Here is a 26,048-nt window from a genome sequence, read left to right as displayed (position 1 = left end):
ACTAAATTTCTTCTCCTCATTTGGTCATGTGTATTTGTCTCTTCTTTCATCTTTTTCTTGAAAATAAGGGAAAACAGACTCCAGAAAGAGAGTGATAAAGGTGGCTTATAGAGTTGGGTTAGGGGAAGGTGCCTAACTTTCAACACTGGGCATAGTTTTGCCTTTTGAAATCATTATAGAAGTAACACATGCTCATCCAAGAAACAAACAAACAAAGAAGCAGCACACAAGGGCATAAAGTAAAGAATAAAAGGCTGTCTCTTCAATCTTACTCCCCAGCAGTAGCCAGCTTGCTGTGCATAAATATGATATAGATCCTTTATACAGAATACCTATATCCTTTAAAAATCAGAACACACGCTATTATGCAAATTACTTTTCTTATTGGACAACTCTGCATGTTGATGTCCTAAATAAATACATTGACCTTAAGCAACAGTCTTCAGGTGGGCACCCCGCACTCTGGGAGAGCTGCTGTCCCACCTGCGCCTCATTGCCTGACGCACCTGAACACCCCGCCCACCCCGCCCAGCCTGAAGCCTTGCCCACTTCACTTCCCGACCTTTGCCTTTCCCTTTTTATAACCGTCGCTCCCCCTAGCCTTAATAGGGCGTCCAGGAAGCATCTCGCGCTCAAGTTTCGCACCTGTCAGGTGCGGGGGAGTAGCTCACCTGGACGCAGAAGCTACCCAAATGGCCCTCAGAGGTGCTGCGGGGTGTCTTCGGCATCGCGTATCAAGGTGAAGTGGCCAGGCCAACACGCACAAGGGCATCGCTTTGCTCCCCCGGAGTCGCGCCACCACCCCTACCCCTCGGGAACCTCCCAGGTCTTCTCACTGAGTCGACTTGGTAGCTGCTACCAAGTCGCCTCCACACCTCTGTCCTCCCGGGCGGGTGAGGCACGAACTCCGGGGCTGCGCGGGAGACCCGCTAGCCCACGAGCCCGGCCCCGGCGGTACCCGCGTCCCCCCAGGGTCGACGCACCTCCTCGCCAAGAGCCGGGGACCGCGCCGTCGTTGTCGCCGTCGCTGGCCGTGTGCGCCCTCGCCTGGACGCCGCGCTTCCGCCGCTGCCTTTATAGGACACGGCCCTTTGTCTCCGGGACCCACGGGGCCCCTTCCCGCCCGGGATTCCCGCCCGTCCCTCCCCACTCCCTGCGTCCCCGCTTCCCAGGCCCCCGACCCAGGCCCACTGGATCAGGTTTTCTGGGGGTGGGATCCGAAATCTGCATTTTTACTAAGTATTCCAGGGGATGAAGATGCACAGCGAAGTGTAGCAGTCACTGCACTGGGCAGACACCCTGATTTATGCATCTCAGGGTCTACGGGGCCCAGCACACAGCTTGATTATTTCAGTGGCCTTCTACTTGGTCTTTCTGCTTCTATACTTTCTCTTTCTGTCTGCTATCCAGCATCACTCCGAAGAATCCTATGAAAATCCAGCTCTGATTCCTGTCACTTCCTATTCAAAACCCTTAGGCGGCTCTCCATTTCACTCGGAGTTAACTTGAAGTCTTCACAATGGCCCCTAAGATACACTTTATCTGACCTGTCTGTTCCTTCTCTTCCTGTGGTTTAGTCAACTGTAGTAGCCATTCTGACCTTTGCTGTTTCAGGAACACACCAAACACCTTCCTGCCTCAGGGCCTTTGCACTGTTCTCTCTGCCTGAAACACTCTGCCTCCAAGTTATCCACATACTTCCCCCTCCTTTCATTCATTCCACCGTTATTACTGTGCACCTACTATAGCCCACCCTGTTCAGGGGCAGGGAGACAACTTCAAACAAAACGGACACAAACCCCTGCCCTCAGGGAGCTGACATTCTTCAGGTCTTTGGTCAAATGTCACCTTCTCATGAAGATTCTCTGAGAACATCTAAAATTGCACCTCCACACATATAAGGACTCTTCATCCTCCCGCCCTGCTTTATTCTCTCTTTAGTGCTCATCCCCATTTAGTAATATTTTACTTATTTATTTTGTCTCCTCCCAACCCCAGTGAATAGACATTCATCAAACACTGGTTGATTAACGAATGGATAAGTAATGAATTTCTAGACATCACATTCTCTGAAGGACCCAGCATACGATTTGGTATGATAAATTCACAATGCATTACAGCTTAGTGGGTAAGAATAAAGGACTCTGGAGTTGCGTTACCCTGGTTGAAATCCCTGGTCTACGCCATTTATGCGAGCCTAGGCCAATTATGTAACTTCTCCCTGCCTCAGTCTCCTCAACTGGAAAATAGGGACAATGATAGGATTGTAAGGACAACTACCGGCTCCCTTCCTTGGGAGAGGATTATATAGCCCCACCCATTGCCATATGACTGACAGTGCCTCCCTGTAGGGGGTGGGAGAGGACTTCCCCGCCCACGGCCAGGCTTGGGCATGTGACTTGCATCAGCCAATGGAATATGAGCAGACCTGCCCTCTGTGGTGGTGGAGTGGGAGCTTTAAGAGGAATTCCTAGTTGGGCTGTCGTGAGAAGTTATGTTTCGGGTTGCTCTTTCAGCCTGAAAGCCATAGAACAAATCCATAACCAACCACAGTCCTCATGTAACATGAGTGAGAGGTAAATCTTTGCTGTTGTAAGCCACTGAGACTTTAGGGTTGTTTGACCCCTCCTCAAAAAAAAAAAATATGGTTCTTTTTATAAATAAGAAAAGCTGTTGCATGAATTGCTAGAGTCTCAGGAGACAAGAATGTGAAGAAAATGCTACATCTGCCTTCAAGGAGTTCACAGCCTTTGGGAGGGAGAGGCATGACACAAATGACTAAATACAAGACAGTCCTGAGTGCCAGAGAGTGTGAACTTGGAACTGGGGAGTCACAAGATTCTAGCTGGAGATTCAGAGATTGCTTGTGGGAGGGATGGCATTTAAACCAGGCCCTTAGGCAGGTCTGCCCCTGATGTTTGTGGGATCCCGGACAAAGGTACATATGGAGAGTCTTGACCAGTCTCCATTCTTTTCCCACTGCCCAGCTCTGTTCTGCTCTGTGAAGGGCCTCGTGTATATGATGTGGACTCCCAGCCCACATGGACCTAAGGAAGAGCCCTGTGAAGGCTCTGAAAATGGGCTCAGGGCCATTGGAGCAGAAATTCTGGGGTCCTAGATACCTAAAGTGTGGTCTAAATCCAGGGGTCCTGGATACCCAGAATGTGATCTAGAATGTGGGAAGTGGGCCCCAGATGGGTACTGGAGGAGGGCTAGTACAGGGCCATCTAAAGCACATCTAAAAAGGCAGGGGTCTCAGTTGCCTGGGTACCTGGGTGGAAGGGTGGGAAAGACTGCAGGAATTATATGAGTAGGAGTAGAGGGGAAGACAGTCCATGTGAAGCCGACTGTGTGGATTGAAGATGGGAGTGATATATTTAGATTTATAGGTTACAAGGCTCATTCTGGTGGCAATGCAAAAGATGGATTGGATTAATTGGTCAACTTGTGCACAAACGGGGCCTTCAGAAATACAACTTGGTATTTCCAGCAAACATCCCCAATGTGTCCTCTTTCTGCCCTTCTGTCTTCTCTGTGTGCTGTGGAAGGGGAACTGTGGCCTCTCAGTGCCCAGGCTTTTCTACCATGCCCTGTTATATCACAATTCTGATAGACCTCAGGTTATATTTTAAACCAAGGACCTATACTATCCTTCATCTTAGCCAAAAACCTGTGAGGGAATATATGTGCTTAATGGCATACTCTCTGATTGTAAAAAAAAAAGAATTGTGGCAACAAGGCACAATGATGCAAAATGAGACAAGAAGCTGTAAGTGGGATCTGTGCACAGCTGGCCACGAGCTTCAGAGAAAGGGGCACCACTGTGCTGGGACACGGGGACCAGGGTCAACATCAGTTTTCTTCTCAAAACTGTCCTACTCATTATTGTTACCTTTGTCGTTTTGAAAACGGGGAGACATTTTGGGGCACGGTGCCACTAGCAGTGATTCTTCAGATGATGGGCCCTCTCCCATCCCAGTCTCCCTGTGCCCAGGGTTAGGGGCTAGGTCCGGGTCCCCCAGGGGAAAGGGGTTGAAGGAGGAATTTACATAATCCGATTATTGGGGGATTAAGTTTGGGCAGCTAAACGCCTCTGTGTGCTTGAGCTAAAACCCTTACTATTCATGGCTCTCACTGCCCCCTGGAGAGACTGCACCTGCGGGCTCCTGGCAAGGGAAGGGCAGGTCGCTAGGACAGCCTGGTTCTACTGGCTTAATTGATCTGTCTGGATTAGCCTGTGAATACTGGACCTCTAGTCCTATGTGCAGAAGTTGTCAGCTTTAGGAGAGACCAAACCTTAGGTTTTCAGAAGGGAATTCTGTCAGCCCAGGTGGTTGTGGGCCAAGATCATTTTGGCTGGAGGTCAAGCATCAGTCTTATTTATCCAATCTTAAAACTCCTTCCTCCCCTCTCATTCTTAACTCCCTTCCCAATCCCCAATTTTGCATTTCCAGGCCCCAATCCATCCATCCATCTCTCCATCCATCCATCCATCCATCCATCCATCCATCCATCCCTTCTTCCATCCACCTATTGTGAATGCAGCCATCAATTTATTCATCACATAAATTAGCTGGTTCTTGATAGTTAATAGAATTCACTAGTAAATCCTTTTAGGTAGGTTTTCTTCCTTCAAGTGTTAATTTTGGTACTTTGACATATAAACTTTGACATTGTCAGAAACATTAAGTGTTATATACATCTATTCGATGATTTTATATATATATATATATCTGGGGGGCACCTGGAGGGCTCAGTCTGTTAAGCGTCTGCCTTCGGCTCAGGTCACGATCTCAGGGTCCTGGGATCGAGCCCTGCATCATTGGGCTCCCTGCTCAGTGAGGAGCCTGCTTCACCTTCTCCTTCTGCCTCTGCTCCTGCTCATGCTCTTTCTCTCAAATAAATAAATAAAATCTTTTAAAAAAATTTTAAAAAATCTGTATTTGTGTTGTCTTTCACAGTCCTCACGTTATGTGTTCTCTCTCTTCTTGATTAGCACTGCGGAAGCTTATACATTTTATTGTTCTTTTTGAAAACTACCTCTGTGTTCTAGCATTTTTATGATTTTCTAATGTATTAATGTCTACTCTATCTTTATTAAATCTGCTCTTTCTCATTTGCTTATGTTTATTTTGTTCTCTCTCCATCTCCCATTCTTGGATTGAATGTTTATTTTATTAATTTTCAGGCTATGAATTTCTTTTTGATATACCTTGGGGGTCGTTCTGTGTTTCCATTTATACTATCGTTGTCATTAGTTCCTAACATCTGCTGTTTAATTTCTCTTTTTGAAAGTATTTTAAAAATTTCTTTATTGTTGTATTTTTGGCAACAATTTGCTATTAATTTCTAATTTCATTGTGGTATAGTCAAAGATATGCTCTGCATAATTTTGCTTTGGGATATTTATTGAGAGCTTCTCTTTGGTAAAATATATGATCAACTGTTTTAAATGATCCATAAGCAATAGAAAAGGAGGTAAATATCCTGTTTGAAAAATAAAATGTTTTTATATGCATCCATTAAATCAATCCTTCACATCCTTCCTGGGAGTTTTGGTCTGTTTTAATCTGTTTGACAGAGTTGTAAGAAAATCTCCCTCTGCTGCTTCATGTCTGTTCCTTCCTTTCAGTTTTTCTAGCAGTGCTTGCTTTAGATCTTTGTATTTTAAGATACAATGCATTTGACGCATGAAGATCATGGAAGTTTTATTGATTTAGAGAATAAACCCCATATCAATATAAAAATGGCCCTCTTTGCCTTGCTTTTTGTCATGAATTTTATACTATGACAACCTACTCCGCATTTTCCAAATAAGACTGTGCTTGTTCTTTTACAGTTAATTTGTAGGTGTGTGGGTGTGACTCTTGGTCATAGGTTTTATCTTTCTGTGAAACTTTATTTGGTAAATTAAAATTCCTTTGACTCTGGTGTTTTAAAGGAGCCCCATCACCATGGTGAATTCTTCAAAGCAAATCTCATTCTGGTTTACTTGCTCATTGGCTTGCCTGCTATACACTGTAAATGTCAAGAGGGCAAGGACTTAGCTTCGTTAATCACAAAACCCCACAAACTGTGTTCACTGCACATAAAAGCTGCACGATAAGACATTTGTTGAATGAATGTAAGACAGCGCTGACTCATTTCTCCAAACAGCTGCTTCCAGCTTGCCCCACTTTCTGTCCCAAGACACATAGCTTGTTTCTATGAAACGAATGCTTTCAAGTCCATGGGAGGGGTTTTGGTGATTGTTTTTTTTAAAGAGAAGAGAAGAACATTCTGGCTGCTGTACACAGGGCGGCGAGAAAAGATGTGAGGAGACTAGCTAGCAGGCTGTGACAGGAGAGCGGATGCTGCTTGACCTAGGGGGTGATATCAAGCACCAGTTGGGGCTTAGGTGCCAAATTCTCTATCCCATTATTTAGCACTGGGTACCAGGTGTCATGCAAGGCATTACATCCAATTTTTCCATTTAATATGAGAAATTATATATTTTGATTATAAAATGACATAACAAGTTATCATCCTCAACAAAACAAAATATTGTTCCCAAACAAGTGAAATACTAAAAAGTATGCCCGAAGAAGCAAGATTTCACATGCAGCTGACTGTTTTACTAGTGGTCCTTAGACAAACATCTTTCCAGAGCCAGCAGAGGCTGTAAATTCTCATGGACATTAATGTCACTCCATTCACAGGACCCATAGAGCCACTTAGTGATTAGCTCAGCTCCTCTGAAGCTCTTCCTGCCTCCCCTTCTCTAACCTCCTGCAAATAAAAAAGTAATAAAACAAGCAGCTGCAGAGGAGAGCAGGTGATGTAGGAAACCAGGGCATCTGGAAGGAGAAATAAGCTGACATGGCCCACGTTTCTACTGGAGCGCTGGGGAGGGTGCTGGCTGAGTGAGAGCTTTGGTTTTCTCTCATAAGGAAAGAGAGATTTGGCTGCTCTATCATCATTTTTGGACTTCCCTGAGGTCATTCCCTAGTCATGACAGGGAAGGAAAGATGCTAGAATCTGCAAACCAGAGTCTCTGATGTACACTGGTCTCATGGCTCTGGACATACAGATAGAAACAATCAAGGAAAAAATGGTGTTGATTTAGAAGGAAACAAACCTGCTGTCCATTGGGTTTTTCCCCTGCAGCAGACAGTGACTTTAGATGACAAAGGAAGAGAAACAATATCACTCTGTAAACAAAGTTATCCTTACTTGGAGGATAGCCAGAGCCTGCCACCAGACATCCTGCATTTTGGAAGACGCCAACATTGCATCTCAGGGATGATCCTCCCCTGGATCCAGATGTAAGGCCCTGTTTGAATAAAGAAGAGGGGAAGGGTGAGTGATCCATCTACAATCAGATTTGCAAAGATTTCCTGCACTGTTGTAACACTCTCTTCTTGATGCCTTTTCTTATTTCCTCTGTTTCTCTGTCTGCTGTCTAATCCTGCGCCTTGCCTGGGTTAAGTACGATGCTAAGGTTTCCGGTTCTGATTGCAAGTAGATGAATTTATTAATTGCTTTACAGGCCCATGCTGCTTCGTTGCCTTCCCAGTTAAACTGGCTACTTATTTAAGAAACAAAAAGCTGATGGAATTGCCAAAAACAAACAAACAAACAAACAAACAAACATATTTTACCCCTCTGAGGCTGTTTTCTATAACATGGGAATAACAAACACTCACGGATGTGCTATGAACAAAGTGGGATAAAGTACCAAGCAATGCCAAGTGGGTAACAGCTAAGAGCAGGCCTTTGCCATGGCTGCAAAGGCAGATGGACTGGTGTTTGAATCCTTGCTCCCACACTACTCTCCCAGTCGCAATTTTCTCAGCTGTGAATTGGAAACCTCAGCTTCATGATTTATTGTGAAGATTCAGTGAATGATTTGGAGTCAATGCTTAAAAACGGTGAGAACAGGCATCTAATAAAAATCATAGTTGCTCCATCAGCAGTTGTGTTTTCATTTTTATTGCCAGAAAAACTCTATCCAAAAGCTAAATGGAGAGTCTGAACACATGCCTCTAATATCCTTTCATTTGCCCAACCCAGCCATCCTGGCTCCCACTTTTCTCCTTCCAGTTGCTTTGGGTCCTGTGCTGCTAAGCAGAATTTATTTCCTTCAAGTATTTGAAGCAAACAGATCCCAGAGCTTGATATCAAAGAGGGGAAAGAAAAGCTTCTCTGGAGCATCAGGCTCTCTCTTACAATTAATTGCCACTCTCCAGCTCCCGAGACCCAGCACCCCTTGGGAACACCCAGACACACACACACACAGACACATGTATTTCCCTCAGGACACCTGGTGTTGAGGACTGTCCAGAGCAAATGTTGACCATTGCAACAGAAAGCGGGGCACATAAGTGCCTCAAGTGAGTGGGCTTTTCTTCCCATAGTTACAACAAGAGGGACGCACAGCCCTGGGTGTGCCCAGCTGCTGAACTCTCAAGACCAGGCTGGTTTGGCCTTCACTCTGTAGCCCTGGAGCAGAGAGTGCTACTTCTAGCCAATAACCCCAAGGGCAGTGGGAAAGCAAGAGGGGTGGGGGTGAGCAGAACCAGGTACTGGAGAAAAGAAAGAGGAGGTGTGTGACTCCCCTTCTCCTCTTTATATTCTCTGCTCTTTGTCTAAGAGACATGACTCATCAAATGGGTCCCCTAGATGGGGATTTGGATGGTCTGTGGGTAGCAGATAAGAGTGCAGCCTTCTTGCAGAAAGTAAATTCATTGAATACTCTCCATAAAGTCAATAATGTCAGGCTTATCAGCTGTCCTCATTCTCCATTCAGCCCCCTGGGGACCAGCCTTGAAATAAAGGCCACAGCTCCAGGGGCTGGAGAGTGGAGGCACAGGATGGGGCTGGGAAGGGGCCTCCGCCCCCTGGGCTATATTTTAGGCAGGTGGGGGAAATCTGCCAGGCCTGAGCCGCCCAGAGCCCTCAGCTCTCCAGACTGACAAATCCCAAACCAAACACATCCACTGAGGGGATGAGGCAGGCACCCCCTTATTCCTCAAATTCAGCAGGTGTTTTCAGGACGCTCCACTGGGGGCTTCTTAGGACAAGTAGAGGATGTTATTTTAAATGTAACCAATAAAAAACCTACAGAGGAAACCTTGATTTCTTGCTACAGTCTGCTTTTCATAATACAGACACTTCTGTGCTACCCAAGAGCACATCCATCTTTTCTAGCTGGTGGAGCTCTTTTCAAGTTGCCTGAAATAAGTCGATTACCAGCTAGAGTTTCAGACACAATTCTGAAACTCACACTGTAGCTGAAGCAGACTGTTTTTTAACAGGATACAACCCGTGCTTGGCTCCTCTTCTCCTACACTCGACACCCTTAGGATCCAAACAGACATTAAGGCTGGCCCAGACCTCATCAGTGAATAGTCCCGGCCTCAGCTCTCTGACCCAGGCAACAGAATCTGGCTGGGTGGAAATGGAGAAGAGGGAAAATGGAGAAGAGGGTTTCTGGGATCAGTCTTAGCCTAAATTCTCCCAAATCCCCACTTTGGACTTGGGGGTGTTTCGATTATTTGCGGAGTCAACAAATGAACTTCAGCCCTCAACACAGTACCTTTGAGCAGTAATCTAGCCAGGAGTGTTCATTAAAGATATCATGTTTTTATTCAAGTAACCTTTCTACACTTTCTCTTATCCTCTAAACTTCGTAGCAGGATATTCAGTCCCTTGCCCCCAATCTGCTCCTTGCCCACTTGCCCTCCTTCCTGGAGATTTTTCTAGACTTGGGTGCTCAGGTCTGGGACTTTTGGTCTCCTTATCTAAGCTTGATCTTTGAGAATCAATTCTGTTAAGTGTTGTTTTAATCCCATGTCCTGTCTTCCCAAAAGACAGAGCATGCACGTGTGCCGTTGAGGCCAGGGTCATTTCTTATCACCAGACCTCAGGACAGGGCCCTTTACCCAGGAGAACTTTTAAGTATCTAATCTTACAGAAAAATTATTACTTGGGTTTATAAAGAAAATATAAGTTCATGGGATTTATTCCAAAACTAGAAATAAAAGCAAGTAAGGATAATATTGCCAATAGCTATCATTTGTTAAACATCTCCTATGTACTAAACAGTGTACCAGATGCTGTAGATTTCCTGTATTTCTTATAATAACCCTTATAGGTAGATATTAATCTTAGCCATTAGATAAAAAAATTGGAACTCAGAAGTTAAATAGCTAGTTGAAGATCACAAAACTAGGAAGTGGCACCCCTGGATTTGAGTCCAAATTTGTACAACAGTAAAGCACTTGCTGGTCCCATCAAACTCTCTAGATGTACATTACCCCCTATGCTAGCTACATGATGCTATTTAATTAAAATTAAACATTCAGTTCCTTGGTTACATTTGCCACATTTCAAGTGCTCGATGGTCAAGTGTGGCTAGTGGCTGCTGTATTGGACAGCGCAGACAGAGATCATTTCCAGCATCACAGGATGCTCTGTCTGGACAGCACTGCTATAGACAGTCTCTGGTCTTCCACTAGAATATGGGGGAAAGATGGCTCTGAGTAAACTATAATTGGCATGATATGAGGAGAGGACAGCTTTCTAAAAGCAAAGGCTTTCCTTTTGTCTGTGAAGTCAGACAAACAGAATCTGGTCGGATTAGAGGGTTGCACAGTTTAGGCTCCAAAATAAACTCTTACACATTGCAACTATCAATCTTCTAAGTGACCTGAAAACATTTGGTGGTAATAAACATTCAGAAAAGTAGTCATCCAATTACCTTTCCTGCAATATTCACTAGAAAATATGCTCCAAATTACTGAAACTAGAGAAAAAGATGGAATTGAAAAGTTTTAGGTGAGAAAAAAAAAAACTGGTGGTAAATATGAAATTAATTAAATTCACAAAAGCTAAGAATAATCACACCAGCTGCTAAAGGGCTTTTGCTGGTAAATCAAGTTGCGGAAATGTCAACTAAAAAGGACACAAACGAATAAGAAAATAAATTTTAAAGAGGATTATTAAATTTACAGAGCAAATCAATGAAGAATTGGAGGAAAGAAAGGTGAAAAACAAAACAAAAACCTAAAAATCTGTCTTCTAAAAATGGTGGCAAGATTATTCCTTTCAATGTTTTATAAAGAGTGTTATATGGCTTTTTGTAAAATGTTGAAGGGCACTATCTAATAAAATCATAGTACAAACCATGGTGCACAGTACACATGCAAAAAGAAAACCATAAAAGAGACAATTACAGTATTTGGTGTTATCACTATTTAAAAGTTTAGCCATTCTAGTAGGTGTGCAGTGATATCTCATTGTGGTTGTAATTTGCATTTCCCTGATGATCAACAATGTTGAACATCTTTTTTAAAAAGTTATAGTAATAGTCAATACTATAGCTCTCTCTCTTTACTTCTCTATTATCGATGATAACTTTTACTCCCTTCAGAAAATGCTGTTACATTTAGCACCTTTGCTCAGCAGTTTATAGATAGCTTTGCACGGGGAGAAGAGTCCTAGGGAAACATTCTTTATGGGAAGAACAGTAGAGGTATAAAGTTAGGTTAGGAATAAAAGTAGTAGTAACTTTCAGTAAAGATGGACGTTTCCACAGCATTGCTGGAAAATGATACATTTTGGAAGAGGAATACACTGAAATTCAGCAGATTTTGTGTGTTTGCATCCAAAAGAAAAAAATAAGAGCCCCAAACACAAAGTGTGATGAAGCAGAGCTGAGGCAGAGGATGAACTACCTGGAAGTCACTTCTCATACAACACAGGAAATGCTTTCTAATTATCAGCTGAGCAAGGACTGATTTATTATTTGCTTCAGTAATATTTCAGGAGGTGTTTATGAAAGACATTAAGAAAAATGGCAACACTTCCCCCAGTTTTATAGAGACATAATTGCCCTATAACATTGTATAAGTTTAAGGTGTACGACATAATTATTTGATATATGTTATGTATGGTAAAATGATCACTACAAGTTAACATCCATCACCTCACATAGCTAAAAATTTGTTTTCTTGTGATGAAACTGTCTTAGCAACTTTCAAATATACAACAGAATATTGTCAACTATACTCATCATGCTGTACATTACACCCCCAGAATTTGTCTCGTAACCGGAAGTTTGTACCTTTTGACCACCCTCATCCGAATCCCCCAGTCCCTACCCCCTGCCTCTGGCAACCACCAATCTGTTTCTGAGTTTGGTTTTTCTAGTTTCCACATATTAAATGAGATCATACAGTTATTTTTCTCTGATATTTCCTTTAACATAATGCCTTCAAGGTCTACTTACATTGCCACAAGTGGCAGAATTTCCCTCTTTTTTGTGGCTAAGTAATATTCCATTTTTTGTATATACCCTTCTTCTTATGCTTCTTATGCTTCTTATCTTCATATGCTGATGGACACTTACGTTGTTTCCGTATCTTGGTTATTGTAAATAAACCTGCAATGTACAAGGGGTGCAGAAATCTCTTTGGGATAATGATTTCATATCCTTCAGATAAATATCCAGAAGTGGAATTGCTGGATCATATGATAACTGTATTTTTAATATTTTGAGGAAACTTCATACTGTTTTCCTAGTGACTGCATCAATTTACATTCCCATTAGCAGTGAATAAGAGTTCCCTTTCCTGCACATTCTCATCAACACTCGTCAGCTCTTGTCTTTTTAATAACAGCCATTTTAACAGGTATGAGGTTTTGATTTGCATTTCCCTGATGATTAGTGATGTCGAGCACCCTTTCATGTACATGTTGACCACCTGAGTATCTCCTTTGGAAAAATGTCTATTCAGTTCCTTTGCCCAGTTTTAATTGTTTGGGTTTTTTTTGTTTTTGTTTTTGCTATTGAGTTGTAGGAGTTCCTTATGTATTTTGGATATTAACCCCTTACCAGATATATTATTTGCAGATATTTATTCCCAATCTATAGGTTGCCTCTCATTGTTTCTCTTGTTGTGCAGAAGCTTTTTAGTTTGATGTAGCCCACTTGTTTATTTTCACTTTTGTTGCCTTTGGTGCTTCTGGTGTCATATCCAAAAAATCACTGACATGAGCAATGTCAAGGAGCTCTTTCCCCATTTTCCGCTAGGGAGTTTTATGGTTTTAAGTCTCACATGTATGTTTTTAAATCCATTTTGAGTTAATTTTTGTGAGTGGTGGAAGGCAGAAGTCTAGTTTCATTCTTTTCCATGTGAATATCCAAATTTTCCCAGCCCTATTTATTAAAGAGACTGTATTTCCTCCATTGAGTATTCTTGGCTTCCTCATCAAATATTAGTTGACTGAATATGCATGGGTTTATTTTCCAGGCTCTAAATTCTGTTCCGTTGGTCTATGTGTCTGTGTTTATGCCAGCACCATACTGTTTTGATTAGTACAGCACTAGAATATGGCTTGAAATCAGCAAATGTGATGCCTCCAGCTTTGTTCTTTTTTCTCAGGATTGCTTTTGGCTATTTGGTTAACAGTCCTGAACGTCTTTTTGGTGTGCTTATCACCTGTGGATCTTTTCCAGTGAAATGTCTATTCATGTCTTTTGCTCATTTTCTAATGGATTTTTCTAAGCTGTTGAGGGTCAAGTTCTTTATATATTCTAGATGTTACTCTTTTGTCAGCTACGTAGCTTGCAAATATTTCCTCCTAGTCTGTAGCTTGACTTTCCATCCTCTTCTTGTAGGCTTTTGCAGTTTTTAATTTTGGTGAAGTCCAGCTTATCAATTTTCCCTTTTTTGGATTGTGCTTTTGGTTGGTATCAAGTCTTAAGAAAGCCTCACTCTAGATCATGAAGATTTCCATTTTTTCCCCCTAAAAGTTTCATAGTCTTACATTTAAGTACAGGACACATTTGGGTTCATTTTTGTATAAGGTATGAAGTGCAAGTTGAGGTTACTTTTGTTGTTGTTAAAAAGGCTATCCTAGCCTCTACTGAATTGCTTTTGCTCTTTGATCAAAAATCCATTGAGTATATTTGTGTGTCAATTTCTGGGTTCTTTATTGTGCTCTAGTGATCTATGTGTCTATCTCTTTACTAATGCTACACTGTCTTGATTACTGCTTTAATCAAGGGCTGCCTAATAAAGTATCACAGATGGGGTGCCTGGGGGGCTCAGTCAGTTAAGTGTCTGACACTTGGTTTTGGCTCAGGTCATGATCTTAGGGTCATGAGATGGAGCTCCGTGTCAGGCTCTGAGCTCAGCAGGGAGTCTGCTTGAGATCCTCTTCCTTTCCCTCTGCCCCTCCCCTGCTTGCATGCAAGTGTGCTCTCTTTCTCTCAAATAAATAAATAAATCTTAAAAAAAAAAATAAAGTATCACAGACTGGGTGGCTGAAGACAGACATTTATTTTCTTACAGTTCTGTAGGCTAGAAGTCCAAGATCAGGGTGTTGGTAGGGCTGGTTTCTTCTGAGGGCCTTTCTCCTTGACTTGTAGATGGCCACCTTCTCCCTAATCTTCATGTAGTCTTCTCTCTATGCCTGTCTGTATTCTTAAATCTCTTCTTATAAGGACCCAGTCATATCTGATTAGGGCCCACCCATACGACTTCATTTTACCTTAATTTTAGAAATACTGTACTGGTGGCAAGATTTACTATTTTACCAGATTGCTTACAAATACTACTGGCTGTAATATCTACTGCAAACTTCAAGAATAAACACAAAACATCTCAAGTGATTAAAAAAATTTTATTCGTCATCCTAAACTGATTATATATTATAATTTCTGATCATAATAATAATATTAAAGGTATTGTCAGTAGTACCACAAACTCCCTCTACCTGAAGATAAAACCAAATAGTCAACTGGTAAGCATACATTGAAATTTACCCATGTTTAAAATATCATTTTGTTTAAAAAACTCACATACATCTTTTTCTGGTTATGAAGTAGAAGGGGCATGCAAATAGCTATATATTATTTTCATTTAACAAACCCATGCTCTGAATGAGTCATCAAAAAACTACAAAATCTTATAATTGTTTTTTAATGGTGCATGAGACAGTACGTTGTTTTATAAAACAAAATACAGTACTTCTAATTCTCCTCATAATCCCTTTCAACCCCACTGTGAGAGCTGCTTGTAAGTGTACAGCAGCTTGGTTGGCTAATGGGTTCCTACATCATCTCTACATTGGGTTGGATTGGGAGATGGCCAAAGGGGCATTCTAACCTAGAAGTTCTGAGAATACAGAAGTACAGATTTCTCATTAGAAAAATGTAGACCTGCCTACTGGTCCTGTGAAAAGGTATCACTACTGAATTGGTCTGTTTGACTTACAAACTATAATTAGATTTTAGTTTGTGCAGAGAAGCTTAAAGTAGCTTAAAACATATCCTGTAGATTCTTGCCTAATTGAGACAAAACCACAAATTTGATGGAAGAAGGTGGAAATGAGTATTTTCAATTCTCCTTTACTAAAGCACGGATATAAACATTCATCAGCACAGATAGCTACATGAAACTAAGTATTCCAAGTTCTTCCCCTCTGCAAATCATGACTTACATCTGATTTTGGCTGGGTAGAGAATTACTAACAAAGAGATGACGGTTTACCTCTAGAAAAAGCTAGAATATTGAAGAAGTCCAGGGCAGAACAAGTACCAAATCTAGGGAGGGACCAAGGAACTATGTAACATTAGGGATCATATAAGGAGACCTTATGAGACAACAGCTTGCCAAATAAAATGAAAATACTAATTCTATTTAGAGAAAGAGCCAATTCGGTAGTGTCTCTGAATTCATGAACCATACAATTTGTCCTTTAATGCCGTGATACAATGAAACAATTTTTCCCCTAAGCAAATTCAGTCACCCAACCTCCTGAACAAGGTCTGTGTTCTGAATCATAGTTTTTTTAATCCCATTTGAAGAATAATTAGAAAAGGGGCTTGGAAGTAGGAAATGGAATATTTCTTGAGTATTTACTTAATCCTGGGCCTGATGCTAAGCACTTATGGTCCATTTTACCCTAACTAAAAACCCTGGGAAGTACACATTTCCCTAATTCACTCATGTGGAAGTTGAGGCTGAGAGGTCCTCTACCACAAACCCCACATGATGAACCTGGGATGCAAACTCAGGCCTAATTCAGAAATTTGTGATCTTTTTATACCAACATGCTGATTCCCCCCAAGTGAAATGTCAGAGGTGACACAGCCCAGGTCTTAATGAGAGAGGAAGAAGAGGAGGAAAGAGAAATTGCTGCTGGGACACTTCTTCAAAGATATCCTTTCGTCTGGTCAGGAACTAGAGTTTTTCCATGATAATTATATATTAGAAGTTGAGAATGTGGCACTTTCTCTGACTAGTATTTGAAGAAATTTTCCCATGGGGATTTATAATGTTAAGGATGAAAGAATTGTTCATTTTCCAAAAGGTAAAACTTAGGGGAGACTTAGAAACATTTGCAGCCTTAGGCTTGTGATACTGGGTGAGGTATTAGGCTGGAGTGTGGGAATTCATTCCAAGTGTGTTTCCCAGATGCAGCTCTGGTCCCCAATCTATAAACCGCTGCTCTTTAATGTAACACCTTGCTGTCCTATGTGCCATCTGAAGTTTGGAGCCATGTTAAGACTAGATACAATGGTTTGCGGTCACAAAGAAGAAAAGGAATGAGTACAACTTATTCCCAACTACTTGCATCTGTCAGAGAGTATCAATAGGGAAGGAGGAAAGATTTTTCAGAAATGAGTGCTTAGCTAATGGTTTCCTGGGGGAAGTGGAAGAGGTGAAGTAGCAATGGGACACCTCTTAAGAGAATCAGGTACTCCTGGATGTTAAGAGTATCATGATCAAAGGCTGATGTCTCCAAACATGAACTATTTCACCTTTTGGAGATACGGCATTTTGTGGATAAGGGTATGAAGATAGCCTAAGTATTTTGGACAAGAAAGAAATACTCCTTCTTGATTTCTTTGTCACCTCAGACTTTCAATTGGAGCAGAAAGATACTAAGCAGGGAATGGCAGAAACACCCTGAAACTGACTCCTGAAGGTTCAGGATGACTTCTCTGTCAAGCACCTCAAGCACAGTTAAAGATGCTATGCTGTGACGCAATGACATAGGAACTAGGCCAAAAGTCATCGCACTCTTGAGTTTTAGCTTCAGGTGTTTCTCAAATTACTGCTATTGCTTATTGATTTAGCTATAAAACAAGAGGGACAGAATGAATGTGACCCCTATAGCTTTTAAGACTCAAGAGCAAGATGATTTTCACTTGAGTGAACTTGTTTGGGGAGGATGGTGGTAGACATTCTGCCATCTAGTGGTCATATTTCAGGGTTTGTAGCTAGGGAATCAAAGAAACCAGCTATCCCACTGCCCAGCTTCTTAGGGATGCTTGATTTTAGGAACTGCAGTTGTACTGTAGTTTTATTCCAGGGGCCAGATGTCAGTGGCTGCAGCAGAGGGAAGAAGGCCAAGTGCCCTCTGCTTAGAGAAGGACCGTGTGGCCCCCTGGTTGTAAAGTGAGAGGTTATCAGTCTTGCCTCTCAGGATCTGTCTGGAGATATCCATGGGTGCCTAACTTCCAAGTAATATAGGAGGTTTTCTCCTGTAAGCCAGACAAAGTGGACCTGAAAGTAGCCATACTAGGAGAATTATTGTTGGAATACTCAGGTGAAGAAAGAAAAGTGATCTGATGAGGTTTGAGGGTAGATGCACTGAACACTGAGCACAGTTAAGAACTGCCAAGAAGCGCAGAATGAAGTATGGCTGGATCTGTATCAGAAGCAAGCAGGCCTTCAGAGTCTGGGGAAAAGCTTTCATTCCCTCAAGTTAGGGTCAGAACCAAGCAAGAGCAGAAGCCTGTGAAACCAGAAGGTAGTCAAGAAAGGTATTTTAGCTGCCAGTGGGCTGTGGAGGGAAGGATACAGAATCTCTGTCAATGGGGCCAAGACATCTTAGATTTTGGATTCTTCAAGACCTTGGACTCCAGGGGTAGATAAAAGAAAATAACCTAAATAGTGGTGGTAGGACCCCCTGGCAAACAGTGGAAGCCCCAATTTGAAATGGGCAGAAATATGTATGCACTTTTACATACACGTCTAGATGCTGAGCACAAGCAAATGGTCCTCACTAAGCAGAGCAGATTTTGCCCGGGAACACTATTATTATCTTGATATTTTTTCAACCGTGAAAAATGAAATTAGGTTCAGCTATTTAGAATTCAGATATGATTTCTATGGGCTGATTTTCCAGCAAAGAGAATCTGATTACATGGCCTGTCATTTGGGGACAAGTTTACTGGTAATCTGTAAGAGCCCCTGAGAACCTCATTATGTTAGTTATGAAAAGATCCAATGAGTACGCACTGAAAGCTCATCCTAAGAGAGGAAGATCAGTGGTTATCATTTAACAAAAAAAGTTTTTGGTGTTTTGAAAATAGAGAGTGGGGTGGTTGCAGGTCACTTTCCCCAACTTTGTTTTAGGAAAACTCAGTCTGCCTATTCCCTCAGACCCTCTGGTTTCCATTTCTGATACTCCTGTGATTCTCTGGTTTTAGACGAAAGTCTAGGATTTTGTCAAGAAAGTTGTCCTACGTAGCCTGGATAAAATGTAAGACTTGGCTTCCTTTCCCAGACAAAGAAAAAGATAGCAGTGTTTATTGTGCCTACCTTTACTTCTCACTTGGAATATATCACTAAAGTGATTCATGAAGAGATGAGGGAGACAGGGTCATCCCAGGCCACTCAAAAACATATCTGGGGGGAGGAGGGGAAGAAAACTGAAGGGTTCTTAAATTGGTGGTACTTGATAAAGCAAGGAAGTCTGCATTCTCGTCCCATCAATATGCAACAGATAGAAACTCTAGGTAGAACAATGAGAATGGACACAAACTTTACAAACACCATGATCTGGGGTGGGAGGACGCAGAAAGCATTTGTCAGATTTGTCATTTATCTTCATTTTGGAGATGTGATATAGTATACAGGAGAGGGGCAGGTAGTCTCACATAGCATTTAAATTGGTTTATAGGCCATAAATGAAAGGTAAGGAGCTGTAACTGATGAATGAATACACAGAAGAGTACACTTAGAAAAATTAGAGGTATTTCTATTAATATTTTAGTGTTAACATTAAAATTGGGAGTGCAAGGATTAAAAATTCAGGAAATATTAAAGTCCATGAATAGCTCATATTTTTACCTAACAGATGGTTGGGAATGAAACAAGGAAAGTAAGTTTTGTGAAATCACAACCCTTTCAAAATCATGTCTGGTAGCATGATCTCGCTTGAATGATTTGTTAACAGGTGCTACAGAGGTCAGTGAAAATATTCTCACAATGGCTGGAAATTAAAGCATCACACAAGCACAAGCTTCCTTTTCACTTCAAATACAAAAATAGAAAAATGCACGGAAATTTGCATATCTTTGACAAAGCTAGAAAGAAGCTCTCATTCTCTTACAGAACGATGCCCTGTACTCTAAATCAATTTCACATGGGGTTGCTTGTAAAATGAATCTGCTAGCATCTTTTCTTGATGCCATCTAAAGTCTGATCACTTAAATGTGTTAACTCCGCCTCTACAACCTTAAAAGCAGCACTGACATACAAGTTTAACTGCCGATTACAGGAACGGGCTAATATTTTTACTGGTATATCCTTCCTTAGCTTTGCCCAATAAACCTATCATCCAGTCCAACCATTATCTAACATTTTGAAAGAACATCACATTTCATAGGAGCTTCAAAGGTAAGGGTGTTTCCCTCAAAGGAAAATTGAGGTGCTTACCAAAGGGAAGGGAAAGAGACAGCCATGTGTGTCACTCAACTCTGCTTCTCCACTCTAAACTAGCACTGTACCTGGCGCAGGGGGACTCCTTAATAAAAGTAAAATGAGAGAATTAAATCAGATGGCTCAGAGGTTAGGACTCTTTCTCCATCTTCACACTTGACATATCTTTGGCCCCTCCTTACATTTGACAAATAGAGATTTATCTTCTTAAACAGTTATCCACCTTTGTTTCAAAAGGGGAAGTCTACCATTTCAACTTACTGTCTCAGTATAACTGGATAACCTCATCCCACTCAGAAATAGGCCAGATTCCATTGGGCTGCACATTGGGGGGAGAGCGCTTCCAGTCCCATGTCTTCACAGGAATCTTCCAGGTCTTACCATAGTTGGCTTCAATGTATTCAATAGTTTCACAGGGCACATGAATCTTCATGTCTACAAACTCGGTCCAGCACAGTGTAAACTTGGGAAACAGGTATCTGTGGCAACACAGAGGCAATGGGGGAGGGGTTAGGCTTGACAGTACAAGTTTGATCTAAAGAACCCAGCTGCTAGTGCACTCTTGGCTGAAGGAAAGTCCTCTCCCAATAAATAGCTTTGGGGACAGATATAGTGGACATTTTACTGTTTCTGACTGTCAAGCATCCCCTTCCTCTTCTAACATTACCAGCATCCCTGTTTCCCTCCCCTACTCTTGTCCCTATGGTTCAGGAGGGGCTGACCCACCCCCAGGACCCAGAGATGGGTAAAAAAGACCCAGGCTTAACCAGTACATTACAGTGATTGGATCAGGAATAGGAATATACACAAATTAGGTAAATAAAAGTCAGCTTTGGGATTTCCATTGGAACTACCAGAAGAAAGAGGCATTCTTTTTGCTGAGGTTTCTAAGCAGGTGGGATGGAAGCTGAGCCTTTTTGTTATCTATTAGCAGGGAGAGCCTGTCTGAGAATGAAGTCAAAGCAAAAAGTGCCCAAAAAATGGAGGAAAATGATAGAGCTCAGAAAACCCTAGGGAAGGACTTGGATTTGGCTGTGGCCATTCCTTAAACATCTCAGGTAAACCAGTGAATGAATATATATATATTCATTCATATGTATATATTCTTTTTTTACTACATTTCTAATACTCGCAATCCTTCCTACACAGAGGGAGGCACATGTAGCAGCAAGAAAGGACACAAACTCTTCTAGTTGACCAGAAAACCTGAATCAACTCTGGACACAGGACATTCTCCAACAACAGCATCATACATGCGTGTGCCTTTGGGACAGGTCTTACTAAGTCCTGTGTCCTGGGGTTCAGTGTGCTCCTAGATGGCTTTTGATAACCTACTTAGCTCAGATAGCTAAAGAAGAAACTCCCAGGGTCAGCCAGGGTATTTTTCAAACTTCATTCCTAACTCCTACTGTAGTGAAAATTTCCCACGATACGTGAGCATGGTAGGATGCACTAAGATGGCTTTTTGAGTAAAGCTTCACACCCCCGCCCCCTTCTCAGATGCAGGAATAGAGGTCTAATGCCTGGATGTCCTGTACTTCAACAAAACTTCCCTTAAACACAGCTATACAGACCACATTCTTCCTGCTCTGCCTTTTATTTTACCACCTGCCCTTTTTAAATCTCTGTTCTCAGCCACAAACTTATTCTCTTATTTTTAACAGTTCACACATCATTAAATCCCCATCAAATTCAAACTGCTACTGAAAGACTCTAACTACAGAACACTAAAATAAGCAGCGTATGTGTGAGGTGAATCTTCTTTTCTTTCATAACCTGGACTTCCCAAGGATAGACAGCAAGCATGACTCCAAGATGCATTGCCAGGCTTCTGTCCCTCACATGAACCTACCTGTAGTTTCTGCCTTTCTTTCATCTCAAATGCTAGAGAACTCTATACCAGCTCAGGCAATGTTAGTTATAATGAATTTTACTCTATCTATAGCGGAACTATTTTAACTAGCAGGTAAGTTTAAGAAATTAAACCAAAACATGTTTCTTAAAGGTACTCTAGATCAGTAAATTAAATTCAACATATTAAAAGGAAAGCTAAAACGAGCTGGTTCATTAGATTTAAGCTTATATTACAGCCCTATATTCTGTGTTGGTGTTTTCTGAGAAAGGTTTCTTCTCTTCACAACATGAAAAGAACTTTCAGTAATGAGATTTGAAGTGACAATAGCAGAGATCACAGAAATTTAAAATATCAGAGGACTAAAGAAAAAAAAAAAACCAGGAAAAAGCCAGATGTCAAAGCATAATCATATTGTGGAAATGGGATCTAGCTGGGATGTTCTCCAAGGAAAGGTCAGTTCTCATACATTCTGCCTTTAAATATCATGTTTTACCACCAGATGAACATAAAGCCATACACGAAAATGAGAGGCTGAACAAATTCTAAAGAAAGCAACAAGTCCCTTCTACCCAAACCAATGGGTGCTGGCAGTTAATAGACAATCCCAGCTGGCTTCTGCGAAAAGACGGCCACAGCAAATCTCATAGCTGAGGAAGAAACAAGATACAGCATAGCTCCACCATCTGCTGGTCCCAGTTTTATTCTGCACACTCATATTCACGGAATTGCTTATTTTGTCATCAGACACAGCCATCCATCATGGGCCTCCACGCTGCCCTATCAGATGCCGGTCAGCAGAATGTCCACCTGTCCCAGCCTATCAAGTTGACACACTCTAGTTGAAATGAGGCAGAAACTATGGCCTATCTCATAACATAGGCCAGGAAACTCCTCTCTTAAATACTAGCCTCTCCAGTCTATCCAAAGAAGTGAAAGAAAGAAAAATCACAGGTCCAGGACAGATAGGGTGGATGAAAATACTACAACTTTTACAAAAGCAATGTTTTAAACAATGAAATGTTCAAATGAACAAAACCCAAACAGCAAAAATACATAAACAACGTGAAAAATAACTCAAAGACAATTTAACTCAAAGGTTCATTTTTGTTCCTAAAGGGAAACATCCCTAAATCGTTGTGCTTTTCTTTCCACCCAATAATTTTCAATTCAATCAGCAAAAAGAATATTCCAGCTTCCTCGGAGAAGAGGAAAGATAAACCATAAAATGTGAAAGCTGATTGTAAAATGGGATGGAGGAGAGGCAGAGAGGGGGCGGGGTGAAACAGAACACCACATGCCTTGTACTCTGTCCAGGTTACCAGTAAACAACGACTATGTGTCTGCGACATTACCTTAGCTTGTAGAGCTAAGGTTAAGTTTGGCTAAGCAGTGTGTACTTTAGAGTTCTGGGACAGCATCCAAAATGTGAACAGATTTAAATTCAGACTAAGGCAACCCTTGTAAACTCAAGGGACCTTTCCACACACAAAAATTCTTCCATTCACATTTTCTATTTCATAGCACGTTTACTTCATTTTATCTTCACATGAAAGAATAATTAGAATTAAGAGTTAGCTGGAGTTTAAAAAAAAAGACTTGGAGTAGACTATTTCATTTTTTTCCCTCCAAACCTCCTTATAATCTGTAAAACTACTTACTGGTGGTTGGATAAAGTAATCTCATCAGTTTAATTGTACAACCTATAAACAATTGTTAAATGGAAAACACTGCTTTTATTATTACTAGTTAGCTAGGCTAAGTAAAAGACAGAGATACCATCAATTACAACTGAATCTGACCTTTTTAAACATAAGTTGCATTAAACTCTGGGGCTGGAACAGCAGAGCCATGTTTTTAAACAAGAATATCCTGCAAAACAACACAAATGGTTTATTCTCATTACCAATTTTGTCTCTGCTTTTAATTCTTAATTTTTTTTTTTCTTGTGTTTTTCCACTGCCTAAGCCCTCTAGCATTCTGCTTAATAGAAGCAGGGAAAGCACTTTTTTTTTTTTTTTTTCTGATTTTGATGGTAAGGCTTCTAAAGTTGATCATGAAATACTATTGCCCACTCTAGGTTTTGAGAATATTCCCTTTATCAAATTAAAGAAATTCCAGACCCCTTTTATTCCAAACTCCCCACTTTTGGTTAATTATGAAATTTATCAAAAGTTTTTAATGTCATCCATTGAAATAATAATGGAGGAGTTTTCTCCTTTAATATTTTAATCCTTTAATGTTGAAAATTACACTAATACACAAATACTACAAAATTTGATTCATTGTGCTTAAGATAGTCTCGTCCATGTTCGACAATACCATATTTACCCTTTAAATTTTTTTTGGCACTGTCCAAGTCCAGTTTTGCTATCAGTCTCATATAATGAATTGCTTAAAGCATTTTTTTTTCTTTTTAAATTTTCCGACATAGGAGATATGACATGGGGAATAATCTATTCCTGTGAAGGCATGGTAAAACTTTCCTGTGAACTTTCTTTTGGTAGGAGAAAAAAAAGAGAAAGGAGAATTTCTGATTATTAATTCAATTTCTTTCATGATATTGGGTTATCTAGATCTTCTTGAATTAATTTTGACATTTATTTCTTCCCAGAAAATTATCATTTTCACATTATACCTAATTATCAAATTTAATGATTTAAAGCTGTCCCTAGCATTTTCTTTTGAAAGTCAGTGTAACATAGTTAAGAGCATAGACTCTAAAGCTTTTTGGCTTCAGCAGTGAATACTGTCTTTAATTTTACTCTTTTTTTTTCTTGGTCAATCTTGCTAGATATCTGCTTACTAGTTTTTAATTTTTTTTTTTTTAAGAACCAGCATTAGGATTTGTTGATCTTTGATACTGTTTTTTATTTCATTAATTTTTTACTTTTGACTTTCTTTCTTTGTTTTGGCTGACTGTATTATTCTTTTACTTTCTTCAGTTAAATGCTTAATTTTTTAATCTACTTTTTCATACTTAAGTGTTTTCAAGGCTACAAGTTTACCTCTCTCCTTTTAACTGCATTCTACAAGTTTTGAGTATGTAGTACCTTATCTTTGAGCCCCCCAAATTTTATAATTCCCACTATTATTTCCTTTTTAAGTCATTAGTTATTAAGAAGGGCATTTTAAAGTTTCCATACATTTTAAAGATGTCTTTAATCGTTTATAATTTGATTCCACTGTGGTCATACAATACCATCTATTGAAATAATCATGTAGGTTTTCTCCCTTTAATCTCTTAATGTAGAGAATCTCCCTCCCTCCCTCTCTCTCTCTCTCATACACACATACACACACAGGAGGATTTTTATTAATGCTTTGAAGTATATTAAGATTGCCTTTATGATACAGTACATGATCAACTTTTATAAATGTTCTACATACAGTAGATAAGAAAGTATATTCAGCATTTGTTGGGTAAAGACCTTTATATATATCCAATAAATCAAGCTTGTTGATTTTGTTCATATTTTCAATAGTTTTACTGATTTCTTCTTTGCCTGAATCAGCAGTTTTTTAAATAAAAGTATTTCAGAATCTCTCCCACCATAATTGTGGACATGTTAAATATTCATTAGAATTTCATCAGCTTCTGGTTTACATACTTAAAGACCACATATTTTTTAAAGATTTTATTTATTTATTTTGAGAGAGAGTTAGCAAGCAGAGAGGCAGAGGGAGAGAGAGAATCTCAAGCAGACTCCACGCTGAGCATGGAGCCCCACATGAGGCTCCATCTCACGGCCCCGAGATCATGATGGGAGCCAAAATCAAGAGTCAGACACTTAACCAAATGAGCCACCCAAGTGCCCCTAAAGACCATGCTATTAAAATCATACAATATTTCTTGGTGGACTATTTCTTTGCAAAATTATGTGGTGGGTCTTTCAATCCTTTAAAATTTTCCCCCTAAAATTCTACTTTGTCTGATACTAATATTATAGCAGAGTTTTCTTTAGTTAATAATGTTGGGGGATATCTTTTTCCATCCCTATAATTTTCAACCTTTCTGTGTGATTTTGCTTTAGGTGTGCCTCTTGCCAAGCATTATATAGCTATGTTTTGGTTTTTTATCCTATTTTAATCTTCATCTTTATATGGGTTAGCTTAATCTGTTAATATTTCCTGTAATTAATTTTATATTTAGACACATTTTGAATTCTAGAGCCAGACTGCCTGGGCTCAAACCCTGGCTCCGCTTCTTACCAGTTATAAAACATCGGTCAATCTCTTTGTGCCTTAACTTCCTCATTTCATTTATAAAATGAGGGTACTAACAGTACCTTGGAGAGATGTTAGCATAATGAATAAATAAAGTACTTAGAATAGTATCTAGCACATACACAGTAAGTGGTATTACGATGCTGACTGTTGTTATGATTATCTTTACATGTTTTCAGCTTGCCATACCTTTTCTTTGTCCCACCTTTCCTAATTTCATTTGATAAAGATTAATAAATTCTCTT

The 26,048-nt window shown here is 40.5% G+C and overlaps 1 protein-coding gene across 12 annotated transcripts in view; it reads right to left on the bottom strand.

Moving 5' to 3' along the window:
• Nucleotides 1–26,048, bottom strand: part of FKTN (fukutin) — an 86,742-nt gene that overhangs the window by 5,783 nt on the left and 54,911 nt on the right. For 5 of the 12 annotated variants that reach the window (XM_026506072.4, XM_044386758.3, XM_026506071.4 and 2 more), the window contains 2 exons: nt 20,106–20,203; nt 7,213–7,312 (listed from right to left, as the gene is read on the bottom strand). In XM_026506072.4, the coding sequence (XP_026361857.2) occupies nt 7,213–7,312; nt 20,106–20,203 (198 nt within the window). Of the gene's footprint in view, nt 1–671; nt 1,033–7,212; nt 7,313–14,651; nt 20,204–23,378; nt 23,783–26,048 lie in introns of those variants that run through there. The other 7 variants (XM_044386760.3, XM_048223209.2, XM_048223208.2 and 4 more) reach the window with 7 other exon arrangements.

This window comes from Ursus arctos, unplaced genomic scaffold (assembly GCF_023065955.2).
Source record: "Ursus arctos isolate Adak ecotype North America unplaced genomic scaffold, UrsArc2.0 scaffold_18, whole genome shotgun sequence".
NCBI classification, from domain to species: domain Eukaryota; kingdom Metazoa; phylum Chordata; class Mammalia; order Carnivora; family Ursidae; genus Ursus; species Ursus arctos.
This window is presented reverse-complemented; position numbering and strand designations above follow the sequence as displayed.